We start from the raw sequence: 19,648 nt of genomic DNA on the forward strand, positions 1-19,648 counted from the left end.
ATTGTGATCATCGCAAAATTTTTCCTCTTGTGTTTCCTTCGCTTTTCTTTTCTAGCCTCTATTTCCCTTTTTTAAAGGGGAAATAAAAGAAAGAAAAAGAAGAGAGAAGAGAAAAGAAAAGAAGAGAGAGAGGAGCTCTTTTGCGAAGGTCTCACTTGACCTTAATTTTAAAAATATTTAGAAAAATTACTCGCCTCCGTTTTGAAAATTTGCGGGAAAATGGAGAGACGGAATTCGCTCGTCGGTACAAGGTTCGACAGTTCCTGGCGCCTTTACTAGGGGTAATCGAACCAATGATCAAATTTATGCCTTTTTGCTTTACCTAAATATTATCTAAGAATTTATTCTAAGTCTAAGGATGCACAGAGAATCATGCTTGTGTAATGCAAATGCAGAAATGTATGCTTTTGAGAAAACACTTTTGGAAATTTGAGATTTCCCAAGTGATTCTGAAATAAATGTGATAATGGAGTGAAGAAATGATTTTTTTAATCTAACTTAGAACTTGAGATAGATCTGAAAAGATGTTTGAAGTTCCAAGTTTTGAAATAATCAGAGTTTGGAAAAACTAAATCTAGATTTGAAAAGGGGAATTTGAGGCTGAGATAGAAAAAATGAACTTTCAAGGTCAAAAATGGACTTTGAATTTTGAATTTGTACACTTTGAATCTGAATTTTGAGTCTCTTACTCCTAGCTATCGAGCATGTTTGTTAACACTTTATTCATATTATGAATCGGCTCATTATAATCAAGCCAAAACTATACCACATTGGGTTGAAGCCATGCAAATTGAGTTAGATGCCTTAAAAAAGGCCAATACTTGGAAAATTGTAACCCTACCCCCTCATAAAAAACCTATTAGATGTCGATGGGTTTTAAGGTTAAAACCAAAAGTGATGGATCCTTAAAAAGATATAAAGCCAGATTAGTGGCTAAAGGATATGCGCAAGAATATGGAATTAACTACGAGGAAACATTTGCTCCTGTAGTCAGAATGACAAGTGTTAGAACCTTAATAGTTGTCGCATCAACCAAGAAATGGCCTATATATCAACTTGATGTGAAGAATGCCTTTTTAAATGGAAATCTAATTGAAGAAGTCTATATAGATCCACCACCTGGAATTAACATTGGAAAAGGTCAAACTCTTAAACTTTTAAAAGCCTTACATGGTCTTAAGCAAGCCCCCGAGGCTTGGTATGATTGATTTAGTGATACCATGAAAAAATTGGGTTTTCGTTCCTGTTACACTGACACTACTCTCTTTGTGAAAAGTGTAGGTACGAATATTGTTATCTTGTTGCTTTATGTTGATGAAATGATTATCACAGAAAATGATCAATATAGTATTATTAATGTTAAAAATATACTAAAAGATAGTTTTGACATGTCTGATTTAGGTTTTCTTCGGTATTTTCTTGGCATTGAGGTTGCATATTCTCCCCGATGATATATATTGTCACAAATGAAACTTGCTGCAGATACATGTGCTAAGTCTGATATTTCATATGATAAAAAGGTGGAGACTCCAGAAGTAATCAACGCAAAATTAAGAATGGAGGATGGGGTTCTTCTAGAAGATCTCACACTGTACAAACAACTCATCGGATCTCTCACATATCTTACTATCACCAGACCTGACATCGCTCATGTTGTTCACTCTGCTAGTCAATTTCAGCATGCCCCTACAACTTTGCATATGAGTGTTGAGTTCTGGATCATCTGATACATCAAAAATACTATAACTAAAGGGTCATTTTTATCCTCCTCTTCTTCATTAAATTTACTTGCTTATACTGATGCAAATTGGAAAGGTAATCCTAATGATAGAATCTCAACTACTGGCTTTTGTGTCTTTTTAAGAGATTCTTTAATTGCTTAGAGATGCAAGAAGCAATACAAAGTCTCCATATCCTCTACTGAAGCTGAGTACCAAACTATGACAACTACTACAATGGAACTTGTGTGGTTTCAAAGTCTTCTCAAAGACATGGGGTAGACATTACTGGCACCTCAAAATTGTGCTACGATAATAAAAGTGTCATTTATATTGTCAACAATCACACCTTCCATGAATAGACCAAACATATTGAAATGGACTGTCACTATGTTCGAGATGAGTATCTACGTGGAACAGTTGTATTACCATATGTCACATCAGAATATCAGCTAGCGGACTTTTTCACTAAAGTACTTTCTGCGCCTCGCTTCATGTTTCTCCTTAGAAAACTTTCCGTCATCACCCCGTAAAGTTTGAGAGGGGTGTTAAATCGTATGTATAAGACTATAATACCTTATAGGGGTATTATAGTTTTTTCACATTGTTTTAATAAACAATGTATTTTTCCTTTTTATTCCTTTTTTATTTTTTCTATCTTTTTTATTTTGAATTCACGCCAAAAGGGGTCCCCACAATAGAGTCGTTGGGGGCTCCCAACGACTCTTTGGGAGCCCCCCCTTTTGGCTCCTTTTCAGCCCTCTCTCTTTGTATAAATAGGGGTGAGACCCCTTGTATTTCTTAAGTTTTTTCATTCTCACTCTTTCAATAAAAGAGTCTTTTTATTTTAGTTGTGCTTTTTTTAAAGCTTGTGTATGTATTGTCCCATAGTGGACTTGTGTATTGCTCTCTTTTGATATTTCTTTATTGTTGAGATTGTGAATGCATTTAGCATTTTTTATATTTCTGCATACTTCGTTACAATCATAACATCTATAACATTTTGATTTTCACCATAACCAATAAAAGTACATTCAAGAGCTTTTGGTGAAAGTTTATCTTGTTCTTGAAAAAGAACAAAGCATTTACATCAAAAAAACCTAATCTTTTAAAATCAAGAGATATTTTGAACAAATTTTCAAAAGGAGAAACATTTTTTAAGGATGAGGAAAGCATTCGATTTATGAGATAAGTTGCAGTAAGAGCGGCTTCGGCTCAAAAGTTCTTTGAAACATGTTTACAGACAAAAAGAGTCCTTGTTGTTTCAATGAGATGCCTATGTTTTCTTTCGGCAAGACCGTTTTGTTGGAGAATTTTTTAATAAGATCTTTGATGAATAATGCCATTTAATTTAAGATAGTTTTGAAATTCTTTTGACATGAATTCTTCTCTGGAATCAGATCTAAAAATGGTTATGTTGTTTTAAATTTGATTTTGAATAAGAACATGAAATTCTTTAAACATGGAAAAGACATCGGATTTGTTTTTGATAAAGTAAACCCATGTGTATCTAGTAAAATCATCAATAAAGACAACATAATATGAATATCCTCCTTTAGACATAACAAGAGTCGGTCTCCATACATCTGAATGCACTTGTTCAAATGGTCTTTTAGAAATAAAATTGCTATGTAGATAAGGAAGATAATGCATTTTTCCAATGATACAATCATTGCAAGTAAATGCCTTTTCATTACAAAATTTTTCCAAAAAAAAGAAAAAGATATACTTGGAAATACTAGGGTGTCCAAGCCTTTTGTGCCAAGTCTCAAGATCTTTAGATTGAACTAGATTTAAAAAAAAAAAAATGGATGGCAAAGACAAAAAATCCATGTAATATAGGTCTCTTCTTCTATGCCTTGCCCAATCCGCTTTACGGATCAAAGATCCTGTACATAGCAATTGGTTGGTGAAAAAGAGACACTACATCCAAAATCGGTTATTTGAGAGACAAAAAAAAAAGATTTAAATTAAATTTTGGAATGATTCTAATTTTTGAAACATGAAATTCTTTGTCTTGACCAAAAACTTTTTCAAGACTTCTCATTCCTTCAACATCTAATGATGTTCCATCGGCCATGGAAACGAATGATTTAAAAGAATTAAGATTTGGTTTGGATAAAATAAATGCATTCGGAGTCATGTGAAAAGAGGCACTCAAATCAAGGATCCAAGAGGACATACTGGGAGTTGAGATCGCGACACCAAAAGTGGAAGGTGTGAAAGAATTGATCCTCATGAATTGTTGGAGAGTTTTCGTAAGTTGAGCAATATAGTCCTTTATGTCTCCATCTCTCTTTGAATCTTCACTTGAATTATTTGGACAATCTCCAGTGGAAGCTACCTTTCTTTTAAGTTTAGGATAATTCGGTCGAAGATGACCCGATTTATTACAACAACAACAACAACAACAACTACGCCTTCATCCCAAAACAATTGAGGTCAGCGATATGAACCAAAAAAGAAATTCATTTTGGGTCTTCCACATGAATCCTTTTCCTCCAATCATTTCTATCCAATGCCATGTCCTCGGTGAGGTTCAAAGCATTCATATCCTTTCCTATCATCTCCATCCAAGTCTTCCTAGGCCTACCCCGACCTCTTTTAACTAATATATTTTCCCATTTCTCCAACCTTCTAGCTGGAGCACCATTAGGCCTTCGCCGAATATGTCCAAACCACCATAAATGATTCTCTCGCATCTTATTTTCAATGGGTGCAACACCTACCTTCTTACGTATCTCCTCGTTCCGAATCTTATCTTTTATTGTATTTCCACACATCCATCTAAGCATCCGCATCTCAGCTACACTCATTTTTTGAATATGATGTCTCTTGGCAGCCCAACATTCCGTACCATATAGTAAAGCGGGTCTAATAGTCGTCCTATAAAACTTTCCCTTCAACTGCAATGGCATTCTACGATCGCACAACACTCCAGTTGCACTTTTTCATTTCATCCACCCAACCTTTATCCTATGATTTACATCTCCATCAATTTCTCCATACTTTTGAATGATAGATCCCAAATATTTGAAACAATCATCCACCGGTATTTCTTGCTCACCAAGCTTCACTACACTCTCATCACTACTTCGTTGCTTACTAAACCGACATTCCATGTATTCTGTCTTACTCTTACTCAACTTAAAACCTCTTGCTTCCAATGTCTGCCTCCATAATTCTAACTTAGCATTAACCCCAGCTCTAGACTCATCAATCAAAACAATATCATCAGCAAACAACATACACCACGGCACATTTTCTTGAATTGATCTCGTAAGCTCATCCATCACTATAGCAAATAGGAAAGGGCTTAGAGCAGATCCTTGATGTAAACCAACCGTTATAGGAAAATTGGTTGTCATCCCTCCACAAGTGCGGACATTGGTTACTACTCCTTCATACATATCCTTAATTATACTAATGTACTTGAGAGAAACACCTTTCTTCATCATTGTCCACCAGAGAACGTCCCTAGGTACTCTATCGTATGCCTTCTCTAAATCAATAAAAACCATATGCAAATCTTTGTTCCTCTCTCTATTTCTCTCAATAAGTTGTCTAAGAAGATGTATAGCTTCCATAGTTGATCTTCCAGGCATAAAACCAAATTGATTCTCCGATATCATGACAACCTTCCTCAACCTAGACTCAATCACCCTCTCCCAAAGTTTCATAGTATGACTCATGAGTTTTATACCTCGATAGTTTGTGCAATCTTGTATATCACCCTTATTCTTATATAGAGGCACCAAAGTACTCTTCCCCCACTTATTAGGCATCTTATTTGTCCGCCAAATCTTATTAAAAAGATTTGTCAACCATTCTAAACCTTTCTCTCCCAAGCATTTTCATGCCTCGATAGGTATACCATCTGGGCCAACTGCCCTTCTTGATTTCATTTTCTTTAAAGCCTCTGCAATTTCTTTCTTTTGAATCTTGCGCATGAAGTCATGATTCATCTCATGAAAAGGAATGAAGTCTCCAAGATCTTGAGCATGACTTTCATTAAATAGCTTATCAAAATAATTTTTCCATCTCTCCTTAATCTCCTCATCTTTGACTAAAACCCTTTGCGTTTCATCTTTGATACATCTAACCATCGAGGGATCACAATGGTGACAAATAATTTTTCTTCCACCACCATTGTTATTTTTCCAAAAAATGAGGAGGTTTATATGTCTTCATGTTATTTTCTGGTCTAGATACCGCATGGACCTCATCAATGTCCTTTTTAAGGGTCAAGCGAGTTTCTTCTTGGCATAAATCAGCGAAGATTTCACTAAGAGGGGTAGAAGCCCTATGAAGAAGGGACCCTCTTAGTTGTTCAAATTCGGGATGAAGCCCGTGGATAAATTGAAAAAAACTCTTTCTCTCAATTTGCTCTTACCTCATGGCAATAGCGCTTCCTTCTCATTGTGGTTCAAGAAGAGCAAGTTCATCCCATAACAGAGATAGAGTACTATAATAGTCTGTAATGCTCATATCTCCTTGCTTGGTTCCTCCTATTTTTTCTTTCAAAAAGAAATGCCTAGCAAGGTCTTTTTTAGTGTACATACCTTTCATGAAAAACCATGCTTCGTTTGCCTTCTTGAATTTGGCAAGATTGGCGCAAATTTTGAGTTCCACATTATTCATAAACCATGTCAATATTTTGGCAAGATCACTTTCCCAATCTTAAACGTTAGATTGGTATTCTTGAATAGCTTTGGCATTTTCTTCTTCATTCAAGGCTTTTTCTTCATTTTCCTTCTTTTTGGTAAGCTTCAATTGTGGTTTCAGAACGGTTCCACATACGTATCCCCAAAGTTTCTTACCTTTTAGGTTGTTTTCCATGGTGGCCGCCTACATTCTATAGTTGGTTCCATTTAATTTGAATGAAAGATCGATCTTTGTATTTTTGTCGGCCATCATGGAGGGAGTTGAAGAAAAACAAAGGTATGATACTTAAAACTACTCAAACATATGAAAGAGTACCCCAATGATGCTTTCACAACCAAGCTCTGAAACACTAATGAAGAGAGTTAAAGCCACTAAGTGACTAAGAGATGCACAAGCATACAAGCAAAAGGCCACTAATAGGCAAAAATACAATAGGCCACAAAGTGGCAATTGACAAACACACACAATATGAAAGAAAGAGCTCTAGAAAAATAAATAATCTCTTATTAAGAAAAGCTTAAGCAAGCTTACATGGAAGTGGGGAAAGGCCCCTTATTTATACACAAAAAGGAAGCAAAAGGAGGCTCCCATAGAGTCGTTGGGAGCCCCTCCAACGGTCATATTTATGACCGTCGGAGAGGTATGACTCTATGGTGGACCCCATATTAAAAAGGAAAAAAGAAATAATAAAAAATAAATACAAAAAATAAATAAAAAGACAAAAAAACATATCCCTAATGGATATGCGTATTTACAAGTGAAAAGACCAATTTACCCCTAGTGGGTATTACAATATATATATATATAGACACATAGACATATATGAAATCTCTCTCTCTCTCTCTCTCTCTCTCTCTCTCTCTCTATATATATATATATATATATATATATATATATATATATATATAACATCTATAGAATTTAACAGACTTGCCCTTCCTTTTTAAAAATGAATGAAGTTTTCTTATTTAGAGTGCATCCTCTCTCTCTCTCTCTCTCTCTCTCTCTCTCTGCTTCAAATAATTGTATCTTATGTAGAACCAGATTTTACTTGGATATTTGTGTTCTATAGCAGCCACATTTGGATGAAGTGGATGGTCATAGTTTGAAGGTCACAGGAGGCCCTTTCAAGGCTGTCCTAGGCTATCGGCCATGTTGGATAGGTGTAAATTCACTATTAGGAAACCTAGTTCAGGGTCTTTGGCAATGCAACTATAAGAGCAGCATTGTTTATGTTATGCAGCATTCGCCTGTATAGATATATTCTACAAGCCTATCCAAGTATGTTGTAACACAAGGGATTTGCATGAAACGCAACATGAAATATGGTATGCACTTCAGCATAGTTTGCTGAATGAATTCATCCCTATGCACCAGAGTTTATTCTTCAGTCATATCTGTGTTCCAACAGTGGCAGCACTGCACCAATTTGAATAGCCAAGTGATTCTTTAAAGTTAAGCAGACAAATTATTAGTCTTCACCAATAAAGCTTATACAAGAAAGATGCAGAACAATAAGATCAGAGAATAAGCATAGGGCACAAAATTGTTCATGACAGTCTTCAATGACCAAATTTGAACTTATATATAATTGCGAAAGTAAGAAACACTAGGCAGCCGTAAAACACTCACAGTTCCTTCCAGCATCTTAAGCAATGCCTGTTGAACTCCCTCACCAGAAACATCTCTGCTAATATTTAGGCTTTCAGCCTACATACATTGAGCATGAGAAAAAACAGACAAGATGATTATATAACTGTATTTTTCATTGCAATGCATCAACCTTTTGTATCAATTGATGCCAAATAGATACCTTCTTAGTTATCTTATCAACTTCATCAATGTAAACTATGCCTTGTTGAGCTGCTGCAATATTGAAATCAGCAACCTATTGAATAATAACATAGGGTAGAAAACATCAGTATAAATCAAGAATAGTTACATGAAAAAGAGAAAAAAAAAGGACTAGATAATAGCTTCAGCTTTCAAAGTGAATGTGCAACAAAAAGATATCCAAAGAAGGGTTCCTAGCACAGGAAATATGCAGGACACTAAAATAGAGAACAAGGTTATGGTAGCAAATAATAATTTAAACGTTCACAAAACATTCCTCTCCTACTATTCTATTGCTTCTTTCCATTCCATAGTATGGAAAAAGAGGAAGTGCCACCTTCCATCCATATGGTAATTATCTTACCCAGTGCAACAGAAGTTCCATGTTGCCTTCTTGAACAAGAAAAAAGAAAAGCACAGCACTTGAATGTATTTGTAAACAACATTGTCTACTTGTGTTCGTTTTAAACCATAGTTACTGGAAGAGCCCCTGAGGAGGGGGAAGTGCACTTCCCAATAGGGAAGCATGGGGGAAACACACTTCCCACTCACTTTTCAAATCGCTTCCCTTTCATTTCTCACTCGCTTCCTCTTTATTTTTTGTGTTTTTCATGTTAATATTTATTTTTTTCGTTTCCCCCTTGTTTCCAACTTTCGCCTCTCACACGCTTCCAAAACGAATCCCGCTTCACACTACCTTTTAACACTCGCTTCCCCACTTCTGCTTCATGCATCCATACTGTATCCATTTCACTTCCTTGTAACTATGTTTTAAACATCTAAAAAATTGTTCGGATGTTTGTTTCGATATTTTATAAAATCATTTCTATTTATTATTTATAAATATGGTAATATATCCATACATGGCAATAGACTACAACTGATGCGAATAAAAATTAAAAAGGACTAAGTTTTGCCAAATGTTTATCCATTGGTACTCATGAGCTGAGTATAAATGCATGAAATTAGCCAAAGCAATCACAATCAATTAGTATAGATCACATGCATACACACACAATTGTGCATATGGGCTCGAATCAAATTGTTTTGATGAAAAAACCTGATCTTTTCATTCTAAAGTCTTGGTCATAAGCAATTCCTTATCTAATAGATGTTTTCCACTAAATAAATCACAAAGATTCACATTTGTAGGGTTTAATTTACAAAACATGCAATAAAACATCAAAAGAATAAGATGTTCCACACAAACACACAGAGATAATAACATATATATAGTCTAAGTTGAGTATCCGTGTAAATGATGTAATGATCATGAACTGTACCGTAAGTAACTTGTACAATATTGATTCTACATCCTCCCCAACATAGCCTGCCTGCAAGTAATGGTATTTGCATGTTAGAAAAGTCTCAAGTGTAGCAGGCAGAAAAAATCAATTCACTCAAGAATGGAAATGAGCTTGCTGAATATCAGAAGATAAAGGCTGATCAGCAAACAAGCTTAAAAGTTTTTCTTCCTTTTTATTTTTTCTTTTTATTTTTGAAGCAGAAGCTTGTTGATGATTAAAATCAAATTTGAGTATGACATAAGGCTTTTGGGGCTTATAGTCAACATATGACCACCCAATATTGTCATACAAACATAGGCACGTAGTGTCAAGAAATTGCATAGCAAGTACAGCAAAAGAAAAATGTTACTGACATTAGACTAGGAGCAGAGAAAAGGAACATGATAATAACACTATCATCATTACTCATCCTAAAAAGGAAAAAAACAACACTATCATGATCATTGAAAAGAACAGCAAGACAAGCACAATTATTTCTTTCAGGCACCACACATTCACCCATATGCAGTTAAAGCTACAGCCATGTCAATGACTGCATGACATTGACAATTTATGAAGAATCCAAGTTGCAGATGCAAAAAGAATATGTTGATTGTGTAACCAAACCAAGACTAGAAACAGAAACTTAAAATACTCTAAGAGGTTCCTTGCAGAAAAGGAAGAGGAAGAACCCAATGGGCAACGAGATTCACCAAGAGACATCGACAAAGAAGTGGGGAGGAAGACAATGAAAGAAACAAGAAATGTAACATTGAAAAGAAGTGAAAACTGATGTAAATAGAGAAAGAAAATAAATATAGGGGAAAATTAGTAAAGATAAACAAAAAGTAGGTTATGAAATAGATGTAATCCATAGTTCATATCAAGAAATCACTGGGGAAAAAATTATAAGGCTTCCATTTGTTGCCATCTGAGACACCAGTTGATTTTCAGAAGGACAGTAGAGCAGGACATTGATATATTTACCTAGTCCACCAAATGCAACACCTGGAAATCTAGCAGTTGGTTTTGCAAGAACAAAGTCAATGGTTTTGTACTTGATACTAGAAAACCCTTCAAAAACTCATAAGGAATGACACTAGAGTCCTACTGCAATACTTAGAGCTTTGGACAGATGATTGTTAAAAATAAGTGTGTGTATATATATAATGTAACTAGATAGTAACTAGGATTAGGATTTTCACCTTTTTGTTTTTGGTTTTGAACTAGTCAACATAAGTTGACTAGTCAAGCAAAGCCCCACTACAATGTATGCTTCTTGCATAGTCTTGATCAAAAAAATATTGTTTTTATTTCTTCTATTTGCCCCTTTAGTGGGTGTTTGTGTGTGAGCCCATTTTGTGGCTTGTGAATGTTCTTTTAATGCTTTGGTGAAACTCTTTGAGTGTCCACCTTATTGTTTTGGTGAATATCTTTTGTAAGACCTTGTTTTCTTTCATGGTATCGGAGATAGGAGATCAAGCTGATTTTTTGGTGCATTGGGAAGCATGTCACTCAAGATTTTGAAGAGATAAAGTCTCTTTTGCAAAATTCACTTAAGTGCTTGTGAGATTGTTGTGCCCTCTTGGTGGTGGAGTGCTTGTGTGCTTGTACTCTTCATTGAATGTGCTCTCTTGGTGGTGGAGTGCTCGTGTGTTTGTGCTTCTCATTGGAGGTGCTCTCTTGGTAGTGGAGTGCTCGTGATCTTCTTGATTATCTTCTCTTTGTCTTCCTCCTCTCTATCTTCTATTCTTCCTCTTAACCCTTGTAAACATTGATGGCAATGATAATGTCACCCTGAAACCCATCAGGCTCAATGGCACAAACTTTGTAACATATGCTTCAATCATGAAGCACTTCATATGGGAGAAAAGGTTGTGGGGATTACTGAATGGGTAGGATTTGGAACCCAAACTAATTCTTACTAAGATAGAAGGAGAAAAAAAAGTATCTCTTACGGAGGCGGAAAAGACCAAGGCTATGACCACGTATAAGAAAAAATTGAAAGAATGGCGAATGAAGCATGTCAAGATTATGTTTTGGCTCATTAGTAGTGTTGATATCAAAAAGTGCTCAAGTCTAGCTAAGTTTGAACATGCAAATAAAGCATAGGACTATCTCAAGAGAATGTATTCTCTTAAAGATATTGCCCATATTTGCAACTTACAGGACAAAGTACACACTATGACTCATAGAGGAAAAAGTATTAGATAATACTTTAGTGAGTTGTCTGACCTTTGGAATGAGTTAGCTTTCTTGAGCCACAATGAAATTGTCCCGAAGACATAGAAATTCGTCAAAGACAAAGTGATGTGGAGCATTTCTATCAATTCATCAATGGTCTAAGACCGAAGTTTGAGTCTACCAAATCAGCTCTTCTTCATAGAGAAAAAGTTTTCCCTATTGAATATTTAAGTATAGAGAACAATAGATCAGTGTTTTAAAACTCGCCGAGTCAACTCATTGACTTGGCTGACTCGGCTCGGCCCTCCAGCGAGTCAACTCGGCAAGGCAAACTCGGTTTGCCAAAACTCGGGCTTGACTCGGGCGAGTTCTGGGATGTTTGAAATTTGATTTTTTGGGTATTTCAGAATAATTTTTTTTCTTGCATCAATAGGGAATAATTAATTGGCTTGTATAATTTGATCAGTTGTCTTGAGAATTTCTTCTTTGATTTTGTTATGGATTTTCTCACACATAGTATGTAACCCATACTTTCTCTCAAATATCTTTCTATTTTTCAAATTACTGAAATGGCTATAATGTTAATTTATTTTTTATGACTGAATAGGATCATGACTTTGAAAAGAACTTGTCTTTAGCTATGTGTAGTTGGAAGTGTACACTACATGAGCAAGTTTCATGTGCTTGTTATGACTGTGATTCTTGAGCCTATAGTATGGCTGAATTTCTCTTACAAAGCACATTGGATATCCTTCATAGTTTCATCTCAAAAACTATAAGCCTCGGCCCCTCATTCTGTTGTTCAATATTGTCTTTTATTCGATGATTTCCTTGTGAGTCTATTCTGCATAATCAGATACTGTGGCCAATTTTTTCTGGCAGTCATCCTAGTGCAGCTTAAAAGTGTAATTCTATATTGTACATGGTTACTTTTGATATGTGGGCATGTTTCATAAAGCACAAGTCCAATATTTTCTGAGCCAGGATCAAACTCTGGTTTTGAAGTGGATTGGGCCTACAAAAGGTAGAACATGGTGAACTGGCCATTACAACATTTATGAGTTGGTCAGGTCTCATCAACTTCAGTACAGACCAAGCATGGACCTTTTTAAAAAGTCCCGACTACAGACATATTTTGCCTAACATGAGCCCCTGTATATGAGTTTATCATCTCTTGTTTACTGAAAAACATGGTTTGAGACAAATTATATATTATTTTCTTTTAAAATCAAAAGTTAACAAAACCCGGTCCGAGTCACCGAGTTGACCCGCCGAGTCACGAGTCAATAAAGAACGAGTCGAGTCCTGAGTCACGGGTTTTAAAACCTTGCAATAGACTCAAAAAGAAGACACCTAAACAAGATGATGGTTCGGTCCTAGCCGTGTCTAGGCCGAGAAACCATGTCCATGTTAATATATATATATATATATATATATATATATATATATATATATATATATATATATATATATATATATATATATATATATAATCTGTTTTGGATTAGTTTGCCTGATCGGGGCATTTTTGTCTTTTCAGATATAATTATAGTTGTTTTCTAGAAACAATTATATTCTAGTTTTTCTTAATTTTTTCTAGTTTCTTTTCTTTTTTTTATTTTCTTTTCTTTGTCATTAGGGGCCCAACGACTCTATGAGTCGTTGGGGCCCAACGGTCATAAATATGACGAGCTCCCCAACTAGTCTATAAGGGGAGCTCCCAGTGGCCTCCCCTTCTTGAGTTGTATATAAATAAGGTGTGTTCTTCCTATCTCTCTCATTGCTTTTCAAGCACCTCATTAATAATATTCTTATTCTTTTACTTGGTGTTGCCCTTTGTAGGCTTTTTGTATTGTCCCATTGTGGAGTTCTTGCTTATGCACCTTTGTGCCTATTGTGCCTTTGTATTTGTCCACTATTGGACTTGTTTGGTGTGTTTGCACCTTATCTTTGTAATTACACATCCTTCATTACAGTCCATGCTTACAAACCACCACATTATGGGAGGCCAAACAATGATAACCATGGAAAACAAGGCAATGAGTTTGAGAAAAAAAATTTATTTGTTATTATTGTCATGAATCGGGACATGTCAAGACATATTGTTTTAAATTAAAGAAGCTCTATGAAAAGAAGGTAGCACCAGCTACACAAGAATCAAACATTAGGAGCATGTCTTTGACTCAACTTGTAGAAGTTCTCCAACTTCAAATCAAAGAAGCTTCATCAACCGGAGCTCCGATAAGACTCTTTGGCTTCTTGACTAAGGTGTCTCATTTCATATGACACCAAATGATATCTTATCCAAATTCGTAACTCAAGCAGGTCAAATGTTTTTACTGTTAATGGGGCATCCCTTGAGATAAAGGGAATAAAAAATTTCAAAAATATTTTAAAAGGTTTTTCTATTCCAAAAATTAGATATATTCACAAGTTAAACCTAAATCTTTTGAATGTCTCTCAATTATCTGATCATGGGTATAATGTTTTCTTCTCTTCTATTGGTTGTCGAGTACAAGATCGTCAGTCAAGGAAGCCGATTGGAGAAGACCATAGGGAAGGAGGTTTACACTACATGGATAGAAATGATTGGAGGAAAAGGATTCATGTGGAAGACCCAAAATGAATTTCTTTTTTGGTTCATATCGCTGACCCCAATTGTTTTGGGATGAAGGCGTAGTTGTTGTTGTTGTTGTTGTTGTACCCAAAAATACCTTTTGTTATAATGATTAGAAACTGAATTTGGATTTATGGCATAAAAGACGTGGTCATCTTAATGTATCCAAAATCCATCACTTTCCAAATATGAAAAAAAATTGTAATCTTGAAAATTTTATATACGAAGATTGTATTCTTAGCAAGATGAAAAGATTGTCATTCCAAGAAAGAACTTTTGTCTTCACACCACTGCTTGTGTTAGTACAATCGGATGTTTGGGGCCCAGCACCTATTATATCTAAGGGTGAGTTTGCATATTATGTAATTTTTCTTGATGATTTTACTACGCATATGAATTTATTTTCTTAAACATAAATCTGAAGTTTTTTTATATTTTCAAATATTTCACAATTTGGTCAAAAATAAATTTTAAAATGATGTCTTTATCTTTCGCATTGATTTAGGAGAAGAATTTTTATCAAAAATATTTTAAAGATTACATGAAATAAAATGATATTATACATTAAAAATCTTGTCCTTACACTCCATAACAAAATGGCCTCATCGAAAAAACACATCATAGAAACCACAAGAACTTTGCTTATCTCAAATCAAGTACCTAAAGAATTTTTGGCCAAAGCCACTTTAACCGTAGTTTATCTTATTAACAGAATGACATCTGTTATCTTGAAAAATATCACCAGTTGAAAAACTTTTTAAGCTTACTCTTGTTTATTCTAGACTAAGGGTTTTTTGATGCAAATGTTTTGTATTTACTGATAAAAATGATAAACTTTATCCTCATGTTATTCCTTGTGCCTTTTTGGGACATGCAAATAACTAAAAAAGCTATGGATGCTTTGATTTTAAAAATAAAAAATTATATGTTTCAAGAAATGTGTCTTAGAAAAAAATTTAAATTTAAAAATCCTAAGCACAAAACTAAGTATTATTTTCTATTGGATTTAATTCCAAAGTTTAGTGATTGTGATGTTGATCTTGATGAAGATCAGGATATTAGAAATGATATAGTGAGTGAAGAAGAATCTCATGACAATGAGATAAGTGAAGAACAAACTCAAAATCAGATCTGTATTCAATATTCTAGAAATAGTAGTTCTGAACATCCATGTGCCCTGAAAAAATATACTAATGAAAACCATATAGAAATACAAACTACAAGGTCATCGAGAGTAGCAAAACCCTTAAGAAATTTGTGTCCTATGAGTCCTTTTCACCTAAAATATCAAGCTTACATTGCATTGATATATTCCTATATAAAACCCTCAAACTATGCTGAAGCAAATAAACATTCTGAATGGGTAGAAGCCATGAGGATAGAATTAGATGCTTTAGAAAAGGTGAATACTTAGATTATCCAAAATAATCCCCTGGAAAAGAAACTCATAGGTTGTCGATGAGTCTATAAGATAAAAACCAAGAGTAATGAAACCCTTGAAAGTTAAAGAGCTAGGTTTGTGGACAAAGGATACTCCCAAGAGTATAAAATAGATTATGAGAAAACCTTTGCACCTGTTATTAGGATGACTAAGGTTAGAACCGTAGTAGCCCTTGCTTTACGAAGAAATGATCCATATACCAAATGGATGTGAAGAATGTGTTTCTCAATGGTAAATTGGTTGAAGAAGTCTACATAGAGGCACCACCTGGTATAGTTATTCCTAAAGGAAAGGTTCTTCATTTAGATAAGGTTTGATATGGCCTTAAACAAGCTCCAAAGGCTTGATATGACAGGTTTAGTCCATTTATACTTGATGTTGGATTCCAATCTTGTTTAATTGACACATCTTTGTTTGTTAAGATTTCTGATGCAGGTATTATTATTCGTCTTATTTATGTGAAAGATATGATCATCACAGGAGGTGACAAATAGGAAGTTGAAAACATTAAAAGAGTTCTCAAAACACATTTTGAAATGACTAATTTGGGGGTTTTTAATTATTTTTTTGGTATACAAGTTGCTTATTCCTCTAGAGGTTATTTATTGACTCAATCTAAATTTGCTTTAAATATTGTTGTCAGGTCAAGTATTTCAAATGATAAGAAAGTTGATAATCCCGAAATTGTAAATGTCAAAATGAAGATTGATGATAGGGAACCACTTGAAAATCCAACACCATACAGACAACTTGTCGGGGCTTTGTTATATTTCTCAATTACGAGACTTGACATTATGCATGCAGTTCACCTAGTGAGCCAGTTTCAGCATGCTCCCACCACGGTTCATATGAGAGTAGTTTTACGTAATTTTTTAGGACTTTTTTTATTTGTTTCTTCCTCCTTAGATTTAATTGCTTATACTAATGCAAACTTGGGAGGTAATCCAAATAATCGACACTCAACCACTGGCTTTTATGTGTTTTTAGGTGACTCGTTGATTTCATGAACGTGTAAAAAGCAGCAAAAAGTTTTTCTCTCCTCAACTGAAGCAGAATACTGAGTCATGGCTACACTCACTAAAGAGGTGGTCTGGCTAAAGAGATTGTTGGCTGACATGGGCGTTCAGAGTAAATGAGCATCATGATTGTTCTGTGACAACAAAAGTTTCATCTACATTACGAGCAACCGGACCTTCTACGAATAAACCAAATACATTTAGATGAACTATCACTATGTACGAGAGGAATTCCTACAGAGCACTATTGATCTTCCATACATTACTTCAGAATATCAATTGGTGGATTTCTTCACCAAACCTCTCATTGCTCCTAGATTTCACTTTCTCTTAGACAAACTTTCGGTTATCAAACCGTAAATTTTTAAGAGAGTGTTAAAAATAGGTGTACATACATATATATATATGTATGTATATATATACATGTATGCAATATCTCGTGGAATTTTTCCAATTATAAATTTAATAAATATGATTTTATTAAATAAATATATATTTTTCATTGCTTGAAGTAATATAATATATATAGGGGCTGATGTCAATTTGGATCTGGACATGGGTCATGGATCTATTAGCCGAGACCCATAGTCCATCCATGATAAGATAAATGAGTTTTAAAAAAATAATAATAAATTATACAACAACAAGAACAACTACGCCTTCATCCCAAAACAATTGGGGTCAGCGATATGAACCAAAAAAGAAATTCATTTTGGGTCTTCCACATGAATCCTTTTCCTCCAATCATTTCTATCCAATGCCATGTCCTCGGTGAGGTTCAAAGCATTCATATCCTTTCCTATCATCTCCATCCAAGTCTTCCTAGGCCTACCCCGACCTCTTTTAACTAATATATTTTCTCATTTCTCCAACCTTCTAACTGGAGCACCATTAGGCCTTCGCCGAATATGTCCAAACCACCGTAAATGATTCTCTCGCATCTTATTTTCAATGGGTGCAACACCTACCTTCTTACGTATCTCCTCGTTCCGAATCTTATCTTTTATTGTATTTCCACACATCCATCTAAGCATCCGCATCTCAGCTACACTCATTTTTTGAATATGATGTCTCTTGGCAGCCCAACATTCCGTACCATATAGTAAAGCGGGTCTAATAGTCGTCCTATAAAACTTTCCCTTCAACTGCAATGGCATTCTACGATCGCACAACACTCCAGTTGCACTTTTTCATTTCATCCACCCAACCTTTATCCTATGATTTACATCTCCATCAATTTCTCCATACTTTTGAATGATAGATCCCAAATATTTGAAACAATCATCCACCGGTATTTCTTGCTCACCAAGCTTCACTACACTCCCATCACTACTTCGTTGCTTACTAAACCGACATTCCATGTATTCTGTCTTACTCTTACTCAACTTAAAACCTCTTGCTTCCAATGTCTGCCTCCATAATTCTAACTTAGCATTAACCTCAGCTCTAGACTCATCAATCAAAACAATATCATCAGAAAACAACATACACCACGGCACATTTTCTTGAATTGATCTCGTAAGCTCATCCATCACTATAGCAAATAGGAAAGGGCTTAGAGCAGATCCTTGATGTAACCCAACCGTTATAGGAAAATTGGTTGTCACCCCTCCACAAGTGCGGACATTGGTTACTACTCCTTCATACATATCCTTAATTATACTAATGTACTTGAGAGAAACACCTTTCTTCATCATTGTCCACCAGAGAACGTCCCTAGGTACTCTATCGTATGCCTTCTCTAAATCAATAAAAACCATATGCAAATCTTTGTTCCTCTCTCTATTTCTCTCAATAAGTTGTCTAAGAAGATGTATATCTTCCATAGTTGATCTTCCAGGCATAAAACCAAATTGATTCTCTGATATCATGACAACCTTCCTCAACCTAGACTCAATCACCCTCTCCCAAAGTTTCATAGTATGACTCATGAGTTTTATACCTCGATAGTTTGTGCAATCTTGTATATCACCCTTATTCTTATATAGAGGCACCAAAGTACTCTTCCTCCACTCATTAGGCATCTTATTTGTCCGCCAAATCTTATTAAAAAGATTTGTCAACCATTCTAAACCTTTCTCTCCCAAGCATTTTCATGCCTCGATAGGTATACCATCTGGGCCAACTGCCCTTCTTGATTTCATTTTCTTTAAAGCCTCTGCAATTTCTTTCTTTTGAATCTTGCGCATGAAGTCACGATTCATCTCATGAAAAGGAATGAAGTCTCCAAGATCTTGAGCATGACTTTCATTAAATAGCTTATCAAAATAATTTTTCCATCTCTCCTTAATCTCCTCATCTTTGACTAAAACCCTTTGCGTTTCATCTTTGATACATCTAACCATACCCAAATCCCTCGATTTCCTATCTCTTATCTTTGCAAGCCTATAAATATCCTTCTCGCCTTCTTTGGTATCCAACTTGTCATAAACCTCCTTATATACCTTAGCCCTCGCATTTCGAACTACTTTTTTAGCTTCCTTCTTTGTTATCATATACTTGTCCAAATTCTCATTATCACGACTCTTACTTAGATTTCTATAATAATAAAGATAAGATATATGTATTATATATAATATATATATAAATATATATTTTAAAGAGTTTTATAGGAAAAGACGTCTACTTCCTTAAAGAAGTAGAACTCTTTCTCTTTTTGAAAAGGACGTCCCCTCCTTAGTGGGGAGTCCTAATTGCATTATAAAAGAAAGGGGCGTGAGCCCACTCTCCCAACCACAATATTGAAAGAGAGACAGAGCAGCGTGTGAAGGGCTGCAGTGTCTTCACCATCATCATCATCTTCTTCTTTCTCCACGAATCTACAAGAAAAGGTACGGGATTTTCTCAATCCAGCTTGATGGGATTTAGTATAGGTTGATTTAGGGATG

The 19,648-nt window shown here is 35.1% G+C and overlaps 1 protein-coding gene across 2 annotated transcripts in view; it reads right to left on the reverse strand.

Annotated features, from left to right (window-relative positions):
* Window positions 1-19,648, reverse strand: part of LOC149847606 (CLP protease regulatory subunit CLPX1, mitochondrial-like) — an 89,805-nt gene that overhangs the window by 20,117 nt on the left and 50,040 nt on the right. For both annotated transcript variants that reach the window (XM_089997122.1, XM_089997121.1), the window contains exons 5-7: window positions 9,500-9,546; window positions 8,197-8,271; window positions 8,016-8,093 (exon numbers count right to left, since the gene is read on the reverse strand). In XM_089997122.1, coding sequence (XP_089853248.1) covers window positions 8,016-8,093; window positions 8,197-8,271; window positions 9,500-9,546 — 200 coding nt within the window. The remainder of the gene's footprint in view (window positions 1-8,015; window positions 8,094-8,196; window positions 8,272-9,499; window positions 9,547-19,648) is intronic.

Source organism: Nuphar pumila, chromosome 2 (assembly GCF_984573655.1).
Source record: "Nuphar pumila chromosome 2, dmNupPumi1.hap1.1, whole genome shotgun sequence".
Taxonomy (NCBI): Eukaryota; Viridiplantae; Streptophyta; class Magnoliopsida; order Nymphaeales; family Nymphaeaceae; genus Nuphar; species Nuphar pumila.